This window comes from Chelonoidis abingdonii, chromosome 5 (genome assembly GCF_003597395.2).
Source record: "Chelonoidis abingdonii isolate Lonesome George chromosome 5, CheloAbing_2.0, whole genome shotgun sequence".
In the NCBI taxonomy this organism is placed as follows: domain Eukaryota; kingdom Metazoa; phylum Chordata; order Testudines; family Testudinidae; genus Chelonoidis; species Chelonoidis abingdonii.
In genome coordinates, this window is record NC_133773.1 from 36304274 (window position 1) to 36319089 (window position 14816).

Here is a 14816-nt window from a genome sequence, read left to right on the forward strand (position 1 = left end):
GATGACTTATAGTATTTGAGGGCTTCACAATCCATTTATTCATCTCTCTTTACAACTGTTATGTGAGATGAAGGGGTGCTGTTATTTGTATTTTACAGATGGGGAGCTGAGGCACAGAGAGATTAAGGTCAAAATATCCACTAATTTTGGGTACCCAATTTAAGCTGTCTAGAATATGATCTTTCAGAGTTCTTAATATTATGTAGCACTTCATATGTCAGAGCACAGCTCCCACTGAACTCAATTGCAGCTGTGAGCACTCAGCACTTCTGCAAATTGGACTAAAGGGTCTCAAGTTGGGCAGCCAGTAAATGAGAAACACACAATTAGTAACCGCCCATAAAAAGTTTAGTTCAAGTGATTTGCCTGCCATCACACAAGAACTCTGGCAGAGACAGGGATAGAATCCAGTTTCCAGAGCAGCATTCAGCTGTCTTAACCATGGGACCATCCTTTCTATTCCTGCAAATGCTTGCCTCATCCACTACGCACCTTCCAACTTCTGCAACAAATGAAGAAGGAGTCCCATGGACAACAGTTTCCTTCACTACACAACTCTGATTTGTCCCTAGCACAAGTCCAGCATATGCACTGAATGACACAGGAGTTCTGTGGAAAAAATACTATGTGATCATGCAGTTAAAGACTGTGTCATAATGCATATGCACAAGGAGGGATGAATTAAGGTTGTATTGGCAACTTTAATTTTGGCATTCCCTAACTTTTCAGGGCTTAATTTTGCAATCCTAATAATGTTCTTTTAATGTAGGGTTTTTAATGCAATTTCTTAGGTTTTCAAAAGAAGCAAACTGAAAAAAACAAAGTCTGTCATCCTCAGAAGCTGTGAGGGGATTGAGTATCTAGTGAGGACGGAATCTTCAAGATTTTAGCTGCTAAATCTGAAGAAGTCTCTATTAAGCATATATGAACTGTGATTTTTTTCAAAGGCCAAGTTTTGGTGAATTTTCATGAGGATGGAAAAAGGCACATCCTTGAGAAAACAGCCATTTCCTGCCAAATTTCAAGTCTTTGCTGCTAAGATTAAGGGTGCTACAGCTGATTAAAGAAAAGATTACCAGAATTTTTTAACATGAGCAAAACAACAAAACTATTTCCCTAGGCTTGTTCTTGGAAACGGCTGAACATTTTCACTAAACTTTCCCCCCTCCTCTCAGAAAAATTCAGCCTGCAGAAGACATCCAACATTACTGGTCAGTAGTCAGACTGACTGCTGCAACCTACTGAGTTCATTTTACTAATTAGCTCGGACTATTTATGTTGCCAGATTGAGCATCCTGTCAATCAGTCCTGTGGATTTCAAATAGGACAAAGGACACTTAACTTGTTCATCTGATCCTACTACCCCTGTGACCAGAGCTATTTTTAATTCCAAAGTGGTTTGGTTTTGTTTTTCCCTAAAGCAGCGTTTCCGAAACTTGGGACGCTGCTTGTTTAGGGAAAGCCCCTGGCAGGCCGGACCACTGGCCGTGGTTAGCTGCTCCAGGCCAATGGGGGCTGCTGAAAATGGTGGCCAGTATGTCCCTCAGTCGGCGCCACTTCAGGCAGCTCCTATTGGCCTGGAGCAGTGAACCGCAGCCAGTGAGAGCCGCGATCAGGAGGACCTGCATGCAAAATTTGCAGCAATACCTCTTCACAGGTCGCTGAATGCACAAAATAGATGCACTTGCAAAATTTGCAGGAGTATTTAAGGAGGCTGTTAGAAAACACACTCCAAAAGAGATCAAAATGTTTCTTGGAATCACAAAATGCACAAAACAATTGGCAGTTTTTAAAAGATAAGGTTAATCCATAAACCATCAAAGGAATGTATTATCAGCTGCTCAAAGAGAGCTGCTCTGCAGAATGACTCCACTTTTCCTCCCTTGTTTGATTGTTGATTATTCCTTTGACAGACATCTGTTCAGAACAGTGGTTAACTGACTAATAGTGTTTCTTTTATCAAAATATCAGCAGAAGAAAATTCATCTATGACTACACCATCCAAGAGTATTCAGTCAACTGCAGGTAAGACTACATCCTTTTATAATCTTATTTATAATCTGTTTAGAACAGACACATTAATCAATGATGTTTCATAGATTCTTGAAGTTTAAGGGCACAATGGAGGAGGGACAGCTCAGCGGTTTGAGCATTGGCTTGCTAAACCCAAGATTGTGAGTTCAATCCTTGATAGGGCGTCTTAGGAATCTGGGGCAAAAATCAGTATTTGGTCATGCTAGTGAAGGCAGGGGGCTGGACTCAATGACCTTTCTGGGTCCCTTCCAGTTCTATGAGATAGGTATATCTCCATATATTATATTATGTTATAGATCTTTTAGTCTGACCTAGTGTATAGTACAGGCCATTAAATTTCATTCAGATACCCCTGTACTGAGTCCAATCTCTTGTCTTTGGCTAAAGCATATTATCCAGAAAAGCATCCAGTCTTGATCTGAAGACATCAATAGAAGTCTCCTTTGGTAGCTTGTTCCAATGATTAATCACCCTTACTGTTTAAAAATGTGTGCCTTATTTCTCATTTGAATTTTGTCTGGCTTCATCTTCCAGCCTTTGGATCTCTTTATGCCTTTCTCCGCTAGATAAAAGAACCTTTAGTACCTGGTATTTTCTTCCCGTGAAGGTGTTTACACACTATAATCAAATCACTACACAACCTTATTTTTAATAAGCTCTTTAAATCACTCACTTTAAGGCATTTTCTCCAGCCCTTGAACCATTTCTGTGGCTTTGTTATGCACCTTTTCCAATTTTTTAATCTTTTTTAAAATGTGGACACCCAAACTATATATACTATTCCAATATTTTTCTCACCAATGCTGTATTCAGAAGTAAAATCACTTCCTTACTTACTGCTCCTGGGTTTATACATCCAAGGATCGCATTAGCCCTTTTAACCATGGCATCACACTTGCAGCTCGTGTGGAATTGCTTCACCACTATGACCCTTTAAACACTAATAAAGCCTTTTCTAGGTTATTGCTTTCTAAGATGCAGACCCTCATTCTCTAGACATGGCCTGTATTGCTTGTTCCTAAGTGTATAACTTTTCATTTGGTTATATTAAAATGCATTTTATCTGATTGGACCCAGTTTATCATGTGATCAAATAGCTTTGTATGACGGCCCTGGCCCCATCATAACACCAGTCTTTGTGTCATCCACAAATTCTATCAGCTATGATTATGAAAATGTGGAATAGTATCAGGCCTCGTACTGATCCATGGGGAACCCCATGATAAAAACACCATTTGATGTTGATTCCCCATTGACAACTAATTTTTTAGATAAGTCATTTAGCTACTTGAGACATGCTTTATTTATATACTATAATGCCATTTTTTAATCAGAATGTTGTGCGGTACTAAGTCAAATGCCTTACAAAAGTCTAAGGGCTTATCTACACATGAAAGTTTACTTTGGAAGAAGGCAGAGAATGTATTTAAAGCCAATTAACTATTCCTGACTATTTCCAAGTGTGGACGCTTTTATGCCAGAATAAGAGTGCCTTCTTTCAATTTAGTTTAATCCATGTACTAAACTAATTTTGAATAAAGTACTTTTATTCTGGAATAAGAGTGTCCAAACTTGGAATGGATCTGGAATAGTTAATCAGGAATAGCTTTACTAGATTAACCAAACTTGTAATTTCAGCAAAGAATGAAATCAGGTTTGTTTGACATTGTTCTGTACAGAGGCTTCTTTCTTTGTTTTGTGATGCTTACTTGTGAATTTGGTTCTGCTGTTGCCAATCAGACACATATCTTTTCTGCAGAAGAACCTCAAAGTCAACTGACTGAGTAGATACTTGATGAATTACTGCAGTAAGGTATCAGCGGGAAGGGCAGAACTGTATCACTGAGTGACCAACAGGAAAATGTCAGGGGAAATCAGAGAATATTGGCACAATGACTGAATCTACCGAATTATATTTTCTGTATAAATTGTTGGACTAATTCTACCATTAGATACAGACTGGTGGACACATGAACACATTCCTATTAAGAAAGGGGGGTGTGTGTGTGTGTGTGTGTGCGCGCGTACACAGAATTTAGCCTTATGTACTGTCATTGAAAGGCAGTCAATTTTTTGGTGAAACGTGCTAAATCTTTACGAAGCATACTGTAAAACTACACAACATCTTAATTTTAGGAGAGGAAAAGAAGAATGTGATATTGAATGAAAGAGGGCATTTCAGGTAGGCAGATTATATCCACCTGGGGATTTGGCCAGAATGCTGAAGTTAGCTTAATATCCTTGCCCTTCTGAAGAGTACTGTGAGATTTTTCACTACTTAACATTTTACATCTCATTTGAATGATGATAATTCCAGCAACATAGTGCCAGTGTGCACCCTACTGGGATGCTGTTCAAAGAGAAGAGTCCAGCAAAGAGAGAGTTTCCTTCTGAATGCTTCCTACCTGGTTTTTCCCAAAGACTCTCATTCAATTACTTATCTGGCCATAATACAAGAAACCAAGCTTCTCCACTCAGAATGGAATTCAGGAATATAGCACATCAAGATATGCCCAGGACTATATATATTCAACACCCCGTAGTTAGTTGCTATAATTTTAGTAGTTTAGTAGCTGTTACACAAATGAACACAATCTTTCTACAAACATTTTAAAAGAAAAGATATGAGGTCAAAGTTTGAAACAAACTTCTTAATTATGCAAGCAAAATTTGCAGAGGCATCTTTTCACAGGTAACTGAATGCACAAAATAGATGCACTTGCAAAATTTGCAGGAGTATTTAAGGAGGCTGTTAGAAAACACACTCCAAAAGAGATCAAAATGTTTCTTCGCATCACAAAATGCACAAAACAATTGGCAGTTTTTAAAAGATAAGGTTAATCCATAAACCATCAAAGGAATGTATTATCAGCTGCTCAAAGAGAGCTGCTCTGCAGAATGACTCCACTTTTCCTGCCTTGTTTGATTATTGATGATACCTTTGACAGACATCTGTTCAGAACAGCGGTTAACTGACTAATAGTGTTTCTTTTATCAAAATATCAGCAGAAGAAACTTCACCTATGACTTCACCATCCAAGAGCATTCAGTCAACTGCAGGTAAGACTACATCCTTTTATAATCTTATTTATGATCTGTTTAGAACTGACACATTAATCAATGATGTTTCATAGGTTCCTGAAGTTGAAGGCAACAAAGGACCATTAGCTCTTTTAATCTGACCGAGTGTATAGTAAAGGCCATTACATTTCATTCAGCTACCTCTGTATTGAGTCCAATTATTTGTGTTTGGCTAAAGCATATTATCCAGAAAAGCATCCAGTCTTGATCTGAAGACATCAATAGATGCTTCCTTTGGTAGCTTGTTCCAATAATTAATCACCCTTACTGTTTAAAAATGTGTGCCTTATTTCTCATTTGAATTTTGTCCGGCTTCATCTTCCAGCCTTTGGTTCTCTTTATGCCTTTCTCTGCTAGATTGAAGAATCCTTTAGTACCTGGTATTTTCTTCCCGTGAAGGCATTTACACACTCTAATCAAGTCACCACACAACTTTTTTTTTAATGGGCTCTCTAAATCTCTCGCTTTAAGGCATTTTCTCCAGCACTCAATCCATTTCTGTGGCTTTGTAATGCACACTTTCCAATTTTTTAATATCTTTTTTACAATGTGGACACCAGAACTATATATCCTGTTCCAATATTGGTCTCACCAATGCAGTATTCAAAAGTAAAATCACTTCCCTACTTATTACTCCTCTGTCTATACATTCAAACCCTTGTAACCATGGCATCGCACTGGGAGCTCATGTGGAGTTGCTTGACCACTATGACCCATAAATCCTTTTCTGAGTTATTGCTTTCTAGGATACAGACCCCCATTCTGTAGACATGCCCTATATTGCTTGTTCCTAGGTGTACAACTTTTCATTTGGTTATATTAAAATGCATTTTATCTAAATGGACCCAGTTTATCATGTGATCAAATAACTCTGTATGATTGGTGGCATGATGGGGCCAGGACAATCTTTGTGTCATCCACAAATTCTATCTGCTGTGATGATAGATCTGCTTTCGGATCATCATGAAAATGTTGAATAGTATCAGGCCTTGTACTAATCCATGGGGAACCCCATGATAAACACACCATTTGATGATGATTCCCCATTGAGAACTAACTTTTTAGACCAGTCATTTAGCTACTTGTCACATGCTTTACTGGCATTCTGTAGTGCTAATTTTTAATTGGAATGTTGTGCGTTACTAAGTCAATGCCTTACAAAAGTCTAAAGGCTTATCTACACATGAAAGTTTACTTTGGAAGAAGGCAGAGAATGTATTTAAAGCCAATTAACTATTCCTGACTATTTCTAATTATGGACGCTTTTATGCCAGAATAAGAGTGCCTTATTTCAATTTAGCTTAATCCATGTGCTCAACTAATTTGAATAAAGCACTCTTACACTTGGAGTTGATCAGGAATAGTTAATCAGGAATAGCTTTACTAGATTAACCAAATTTGTAATTTCAGCAAAGAATAAAATTAGGTTTATCTGACATTGTTCTGTGCCGCAGCCTCTTTCTCTGTTTTGTGATGCTTTCTTGTGAATTTGGTTTTGCTGTTGCCAATCAGACACATATCTTTTCTGCAGAAGAACCTCAAAGTCAACTGACTGAGTAGATACTTGATGAATTACTGCAGTAAGGTATCAGCGGGAAGGGCAGAACTGTATCACTGAGTGACCAACAGGAAAATGTCAGGGGAAATCAGAGAATATTGACACAATGACTGAATGTAACAAATTATGGTTTTTATATAAATTGTTGAACTAATTCTACATTTAGATACAAATTGACAGACACATGCACACACTCCTATTAAGAAATGGTGTGTCTTGGGTGCGGGGGCAGAATTTGGCCTTATGTACTGTCATTGAAAGGCAGTCATTTTTTTGGTGAAATGTGCTAAATCTTTCCCAAGCATATTGTAAAACTACACAATATCTCAATTTTAGGAGAGGAAGAGAAGAATGTGATATTGAATGAAAGAGGGAATTTCAGGTAGGCAGATTATATCCACCTTGGGATTTGACCAGAATGCTGATGTTAGGTTAATATCCTTGCCCTTCTGAAGAGTGCTGTGAGATTTTTCGCTACTTAACATTTTACATCTCGTTAGAATGATGATGATTCAAGCAGTATAATGCCAGTATGCACCCTACTGGGATGTTTTTAAAAGAGAAGAGTCCAGTAAAGAAAGAGTTTCCTTCTGAATGCTTCCTACCTGGTTTTTCCCAAGGACTCTCATTCAGTTACTTATCTGGCCATAATACAAGAAGCCAAGCTTCTCCACTCAGAATGGAATCCAGGAATATAGCAGATCAAGATATGCCCAGGACTGCATATATTCAACACCCCATAGTTAGTTGCTGTAATTTTAGTAGTTTAGTAGCTGTTACACAAATGAACACAATCTTTACACAAACCTGTTAAAGGAAAAGATATGAAGTCAAAGTTTGAAACAAACTTCTTAATTATGCAAGCAATATTTGTGGTGGCATCTCTTCACAGGTAACAATGCACAAAATAGATGCACTTGCAAAATTTGCAGGAGTCTTCAGGGAAGCTGTTAGAAAACACACTCCAGAAGAGATCAAAATGTTTCTTCGCATCACAAAATGCACAAAACAATTGGCAGTTTTTAAAAGAAAAGGTTAATCTATAAACCATCAAAGGAAAGTATTACTACCTGCTCAAAGAGAGCTGCTCTGCAGAATGACTCCACTTTTCCTCCATTGTTTATTGATTATTCCTTTGACAGACATCTGTTCAGAATAGTGGTTAACTGACTAACAGTTTTTCTTTTATCAAAATATCAGCAGAAGAAAATTCATCTATGACTACACCATCCAAGAGTATTCAGTCAACTGCAGGTAAGACTACATCCTTTTATAATCTTATTTATAATGTTTAAAACACATTAATCTATGGGTTAGATAATTCTAAGTTTAAGCAAAAGGACGCTCATCTTTATTTCGACTCGATGAAACAGCATTGTGTTATTCACTCCTATTGTATAAGTCCGAATACTGTGGTTTGTAAAGTATATTATCGAAAGACATCCATCTTGATCTGAAAGAAGATACATCCTTTGAGCTCCAATGATTTAGCTTCACTGTAAAAATAGATCTTCATATCTCATTGAATTTTCTGCTTAGCTATAGTAAGAGCATCATAGAAATCAGGTTGGAAGGACGAAAGATATACCACTCTGGCGCAAGCATGAAATCCTCAACTATTCCTAAGCAGGCTTTGTCAAGAACTTCAAATCACTAAGCGTAAGGAGATCCAACCACTAATCATGTATTGGAAGCAACTCTTCTAGGCGTATGCAAACAACGCATCTAGTGAAGAAGAAACTTTGTTTTCCTTTTAATATCGATAGCCTTGTGATTAATTACAGTCAATTGTAATACCGTAAGAATTATATCCGTTTGACATTCCACTGAGAAGTCAGAATCCTTCCCTTGGACTACTCCAACATTCTTTCAGTATTAAAAACGAGCTGTAAAATTCCCGATTCGCTTCGCGTAATCACCCTAATATCCCATTCACCCTCTCATTAAGTCTATGATGTCACCTTAATCTTGTTGCCCTCTGAATAACCTCCAAACCACAATACTCTAGTTATGGGTACAAACGTGGATCACTGAGGTATGAGTTAGGCCACGCGAAGGCCAAATGAGAGGGGCGACATCATGTCCCTTGAATGCTGCATGGCCTATTATACACAGAATGACTGTTACCTTCTTGATCAAGGGACCAACGGTTGATTCAACTACCAGTTTCCATTGTCAGGTACCTCTAGATTCTTTCTACAACATGCTGTCTGAACGTGTCATATCAGAAATACTTCCATCAATGCAAGATCTGCGACTTGTTCTGATTTGGAACATCATCAGATTTGGCCAGTCCCTAATTTGACTAGTGTCCTCTGTATCCTTATGCATACGCTCCAGAGTATCCTACACCTCCTGTTTGTGTATCTGCAAAGCTTGCTGCAGTGAACATCCCACTCCGTTCATTAATGACGATATTGTACAATACTATGCCGCTTAGACCGACCTTGTGGCACTCACTTATACGCCAGCAACTAGACATGGATCAGTGATCACTACATTGAACTACATCTTAGCCAGCTTCTTCAGACTTACGGTTCATATTTTAACTTGCTTGGCAAGAATACTGTGGGCAGCTATTAAATAAGCTTTGCTAAGTCTCACAGGGCCTTTCCCTCTCCACGAGCCAGTTATCTCATCAATAGAAGGCAATAGTTGGCGATGAGCTTTGCCGCTGGTGAACTCCATGCTGACAGTCTAGTTTCACTCATTCTTCTCCTTCTAAGTGCTTCAGAATTGATTCTTGAGATGACCTGCCTCATGATTTTCCGAGGACTGGGAGTGAGCGTGACTGCGCGTTGCCCAGATCGTCCTCCTTCCCTTTTAAAAGATGGGCACTACATTAGCCTTTTCCGCATCGGGACCTCCGCCTCCCAATCGCCCGCAGTTTTCAAATAATGGCCAGTGGTAATCAAATCTGCCAACTCCTTAGCACCCTTGGATGCAGTGCTTCTGGCCCCATGCACTTCGTGCTCATCAGCTTTTCTAAATAGTCCTGAACCACTTCTTTCTCCACAGAGGTGTGGTCACCTCCTCCCTATACTGTGCTCCCCCAGTGCAGTAGTACTGGTAGCTGACCTTGTTTGTGAAGGCAGAGGCAAAAAAAAAAAAAAAAAAAACAACGCTTACATTAGCTTTTTCCACATCCTCTGCCACTAGGTTGCCTCCCTCATTCAGTAATGGGCCCGCTTTCCTTGACCTTCTGTGCTAACATACCCGAAGAAACCCTTCTTGTTACTCTTAAATCGTTGCTAGCTGCAATTCCAAGTGTGATTTGCTTCCATCATTTCACTCAGCATGCCTGACAATATTTTATACTCCTCCATGTGCATTTCCATCTTCCCACTTCTGTAAAGTCTTTTGTTGCATTTAAGATCAGGAAGGATTTCACTGTTAAGCCAGGCTGGTCGCCTGCCATATTTACTATTCTTTCCAGCCTTTAGTTCTCTTTATCCCTTTCTCTGCTAGATTAAAGAACCCTTTAGTACCTGGTATTTTCTTCCTGTGAAGGTGTTTACACACTATAATCAAGTCACCCCAACAACATTCTTTTTAATAAGCTCTTTAAATCTCTCACTTTAAGGCATTTTCTCCAGCACTCAATCCATTTCTGTGGCTTTGTAATGCACACTTTCCAATTTTTTAATATCTTTTTTACAATGTGGACACCAGAACTATATATGCTATTCGAGATTTGGTCTCACCAATGCTGTATTAAGAAGTAATATAACTTCCCTACTTACTACTCCCCTTTTTATACATCCAAGGATCTCATTAGCCCTTTTTACCATGGCATCGCCTTGGGAGCTCATGTGGAGTTGCTTGACTACTGTGACCAATACATAAATCCTTTTCTGAGTTATTGCTTTCTAGTATACAGACCCCCATTCTGTAGACTTGGCCTCTATTGCTTGTTATTAGGTGAATAACTTTTCAATTGGGTATATTAAAATGCATTTTATCCAAATGGACCCAGTTTATCAAGTGATCAAATAGCTCTGTATGCTTACCCTGGCCCCATCATACCACCAATCTTTGTGTCATCCACAAATTCTATCAGCTGTGATGATATATCTGCTTTCGGATCATTCATGAAAATGTTGAATAGTATCAGGCCTTGTACTACTCAGCGGGTAGTGATCGATCTGTCGAGGATCGATTTATCACATCTAGTGTAGACGCTATGAATTGATCCTCAACCATTCTGCCATCGACACCAGAACTCCTCCACGGTGAAAGGTGGAAGCAGGGGAGCGGCTGCAGTCAATCCCACGCCGCGAGGATGTGAAGTAAGTGATTCTAAGTTGATCTAAGATATGTCAACTTCAGCTATGCTATTCTTGTAGTTGAAGTTGCGTATCTTAGATCGACCCCCCACTCCCAGCATAGACCAGGCCAGAGTGGTATAGCTAAAGCCTGCACATCTTTGGAAACATAAGGGAAAGCATTAGGATCCTAAATGTTACAAATGTTTTGTATGCACGTTATTAACTTTCATATTTTAGCACCAAACAGACCTGAAAATTGTCTGCACTAACACAATCCTTTATATTACTTTTCAGTTTCCAGTGATTCAACCATTAGCATAAGCAGTAGTACAAATGTCTCAATGTTTTCACTTTGCCTGGGATTCAGCGGTCTCTATCACCTGCTGTGCATATGAGACAATGAGAGAGATTCTCTACACCACAAACTTGAGCATGCATTTAAAGAAGATGTTTTTTGGTTTTGGAATATAAATGTCAGTAGAAAATTGTGCTGAACTCCACCGAGCTGCCTGTGCAACCTTAATTGTGCATATGCATTATAATATAGTCTTTAATTACATGACTGCATACTGTTTTCTCCACTGGATTCCTGCCTTGTTTGTTGCACAGGATGGATGCGCAGGGGTTCCCCGGACAACAGTTTCCTTCACTACACAACTCTGATTTGTCCCTAGCACAAGTCCAGCATATGCACTAAATAACACAGGAGTTCTGTGGAAAAAATACTGTGTGATCATGCAGTTAAAGACTATGTCATAATGCATATGCACAAGGAGGGATGAATTAAGGTTGTATTGGCAACCTTAATTTTGGCATTTCCTAACTTTTCAGGGCTTAACTTTGCGATCCTAACAATGTTCTTTTAACGTAAGGTTTTTGAATGCAATTTCTCAGGTTTTAAAAAAAAGCAAACTGAAAAAACAAAGTCTGTCATCCTTAGAAGTTGTGAGGGGATAGAGTATCTGGTGAGGATGGAATCTTCAGAGATTTTAGCTGCTAAATCTGAAGAAGTCTCTGTTAAGCATGTATGAACTGTGATTTTTTTCAAAGGCCAAGTTTTGGTGAATTTTCATGAGGATGGAAAAAGGCACATCCTTGAGAAAACAGCCATTTCCTGCCAAATTTCTAGTCCTTGCTCCAAAGATTAAGGGTGCTACAGCTGATTAAAGAAAAGATTATCAGAATTTTTTAACATGAGCAAAACAACAAAACTATTTCCCTAGGCTTGTTCTTGGAAACGGCTGAACATTTTCACTAAACTTTCCCCCCTCCTCTCAGAAAAATTCAGCCTGCAGAAGACATCCTACATTACTGGTCAGTAGTCAGACTGACTGCTGCAACCTACTGAGTTCATTTTACTAATTAGCTCGGACTATTTATGTTGCCAGATTGAGTATCCTGTCAATCAGTCCTGTGGATTTCAAATAGGACAAAGGACACTTGACTTGCTCATCTGATCCTACTACCCCTGTGACCAGAGCTATTTTTAATTCCAAAGTTGGTTTTGTTTTGTTTTTCCATAGGGTAAGCAATCCCAGAATCTCCAAAGAATAAATATTAATCAGTCCTCCAGATGATGTCTTATCTATTAACATGGGTGCAAACACTGGGTCTAATTCTGCTCTCTCACCAATGTAAATAAAAAGTCATATCTCCACTGAAGCAAATAGTTACTTTTGATTTACACCAATGTCAGTGAGAGCAGAACTCCCCCCTTCCCACCCCTTCCCCACCCCCCAGAAACATACTGCTTTTCATTTTAACCTATTTTAACATATATCCTTTTTCCTTCTTTCTTGGAGTCTTTCCAAATCAGGGTCCACTCCCGAAGTCTCCATTCAGTCCCTAGTCAGGAAAACTATCAATGAGATGCATTCTCATTGAAATTTTGCCGAAGTACTTCAGGATTGGACCCCCTATGAGGAAAATTTCTCAGATCATAAAATCCAGTACAGTTGGCAGTCTGTGCTCCAGAGAGACCTAAGGTTGAAATAACAGGTGGTATTGTAGCTAGCTGGAGTTGAGTTACATTGGCAAAGTTACAGTCTGCAATATGCCTTTCCCTTGCCAACTGAAAGTCTTTCCCTTCAGTAAACATCAAGGGCCTGATTCTGATCACGAACAGCTGCAATGAATCCTGCAGTGTTACATTAAGTATAAAATTAATGTAAGTGTCTCAGGGTGGGCTCCTCACCCTGGATTTCCCTTTGCAGGCAGTCCTCACACACACTTATGTAAATTCGCCACAGTGTACTTTATTTATGTCTTATGCAGCTTCGTGTCTCATCACCTTAAGGCTTTTTTCAAGCTTCAACATACCCAGATGGCACAGGGTGGGGGAATAAGAGGTCTCACCTCTCTGAGATCCTGAACTTCTTCGCCCTTCTTCCAGCCTCCCTCTCTCCCAGTTAACAGCCCCAGCCGATGACCTGAATCCCTTTAACTGGTTAATCATCCAGTCCAGTCTCCCAATTTGGCCCATGTGAGCCCAGTCATAGGTTACTCCCATTCTGTCATTTACCTCTCCTCTCCCCCCTTTAAAAAAATGTTTCCTCCCTGGGCCCTTTCTTTCCTCTAGGGGCTGCTGTCCCCTCCCATGTGCAAGATTTCTTTAATCTGGCTCTCTAAAATCTTTGTAGACACCCTCTCCATTTTCCGTCTGTAAAAGGTACATTCTGATGGAGGGGCAGCCTCTTCCTCTCAGTGTCTGCCCATCTCTCTTCATACCATGGGCAACCTTTTGCATCAGACTTTTTGCCCACTTTTGAAGTCTCCCCATCTACAATATTACCCACCTTGCCCTGGATGTCAATAAGCTGTTGCCCTTGCTTCTGGATCTCTTCGGTCCTCAACCTTTTTGCCTTGCCTTTCGCCATCTTCATCTAACTTATCTGCTTCTACTTCTTCCCCCTTTTCATACCCCTTTATCTTGGGGTTCTCCCCCAGGAATCTGGTTCTTAGCTTGTCTCTTGTCTAGTCTGTCCTATTTCTTCCTTTGGTTTCTTGGCCTCTTTCTTGTTGTCTCACCTGCTCCAGTCCTTCCCTCTCTAGCCATTTGCTTCTCTGGGCATCTCTCTTCTTCCTCAAAGGAAAAGGGCTCAAATGTTTTGCAGTTAACACAGGTTTGGAACATGTCCTGACTATCTGCCCCTGCTTCCACCAAAATGTTCCCCAAATCTCCAGAGACAACCTGGCTACTGGACAGACTTTCCCTTCCCCATCAATGCACGTTAGTTTCAGTCTTTCCCCCAGCTTCATCCAGTAGGGCTTCCTCCCATCTCTCCTAACCAATGAGCACCCTGTGTCAGAATCTATAAGGCCTTGTCCCTCATTGCTCCCCACTGCCAACTCTCATGGAGCCGGTATGCGTTTGTTTTGACTGCTTCCCAAAGATTCCATCCACTCACAGAATTCAGCAAGATTACAGTCCATGTAGAGGCAGTCCCTCTTCAGATGTCTTGAGCCCCAACACTGGTAACAAACAATTTGACAGTTTGTGGGCAGGGTTTCCTTCCTCCCCCTCTCTTGTAGTTGGTTGTTCCCCACTTTTCCTCTGTGGGTCATGCCCTTTACATGGACAGTTTGTTTTACTAGGGACAACAGCCTCCATGAACTCCACAGTGAATTTAATGGCAGCTTCTAAAGTAGCAGATTGGTGCCCCTGCATCAAACCCTGGTGACCTCAGGGGAGACTCTGCAACAGCTGGTCCAGTCTAATAACTTTTGTGCAATGCAGCTTGCTGCTTGAAACCTTTGCCTCTTTCATCCTGCCAACAGACTCATATGATCTAAAATGGCTGCCTTTATGGTATCCTAATCCGCAGCTTGTTCAGCACCATGTAGGCAGCTTGAGCTTCTCCTGAGAGATATGGAGC

At 40.0% G+C, this 14816-nt stretch overlaps 1 protein-coding gene across 1 annotated transcript in view; it reads left to right on the forward strand.

Moving 5' to 3' along the window:
• The window catches only part of EMCN (endomucin), a 108096-nt gene that overhangs the window by 44808 nt on the left and 48472 nt on the right, over positions 1–14816 (forward strand). The window contains exons 6-8 of the mRNA XM_032763041.2: positions 1972–2025; positions 5041–5094; positions 7874–7927. Of these exons, the coding sequence (XP_032618932.2) occupies positions 1972–2025; positions 5041–5094; positions 7874–7927 (162 nt within the window). The remainder of the gene's footprint in view (positions 1–1971; positions 2026–5040; positions 5095–7873; positions 7928–14816) is intronic.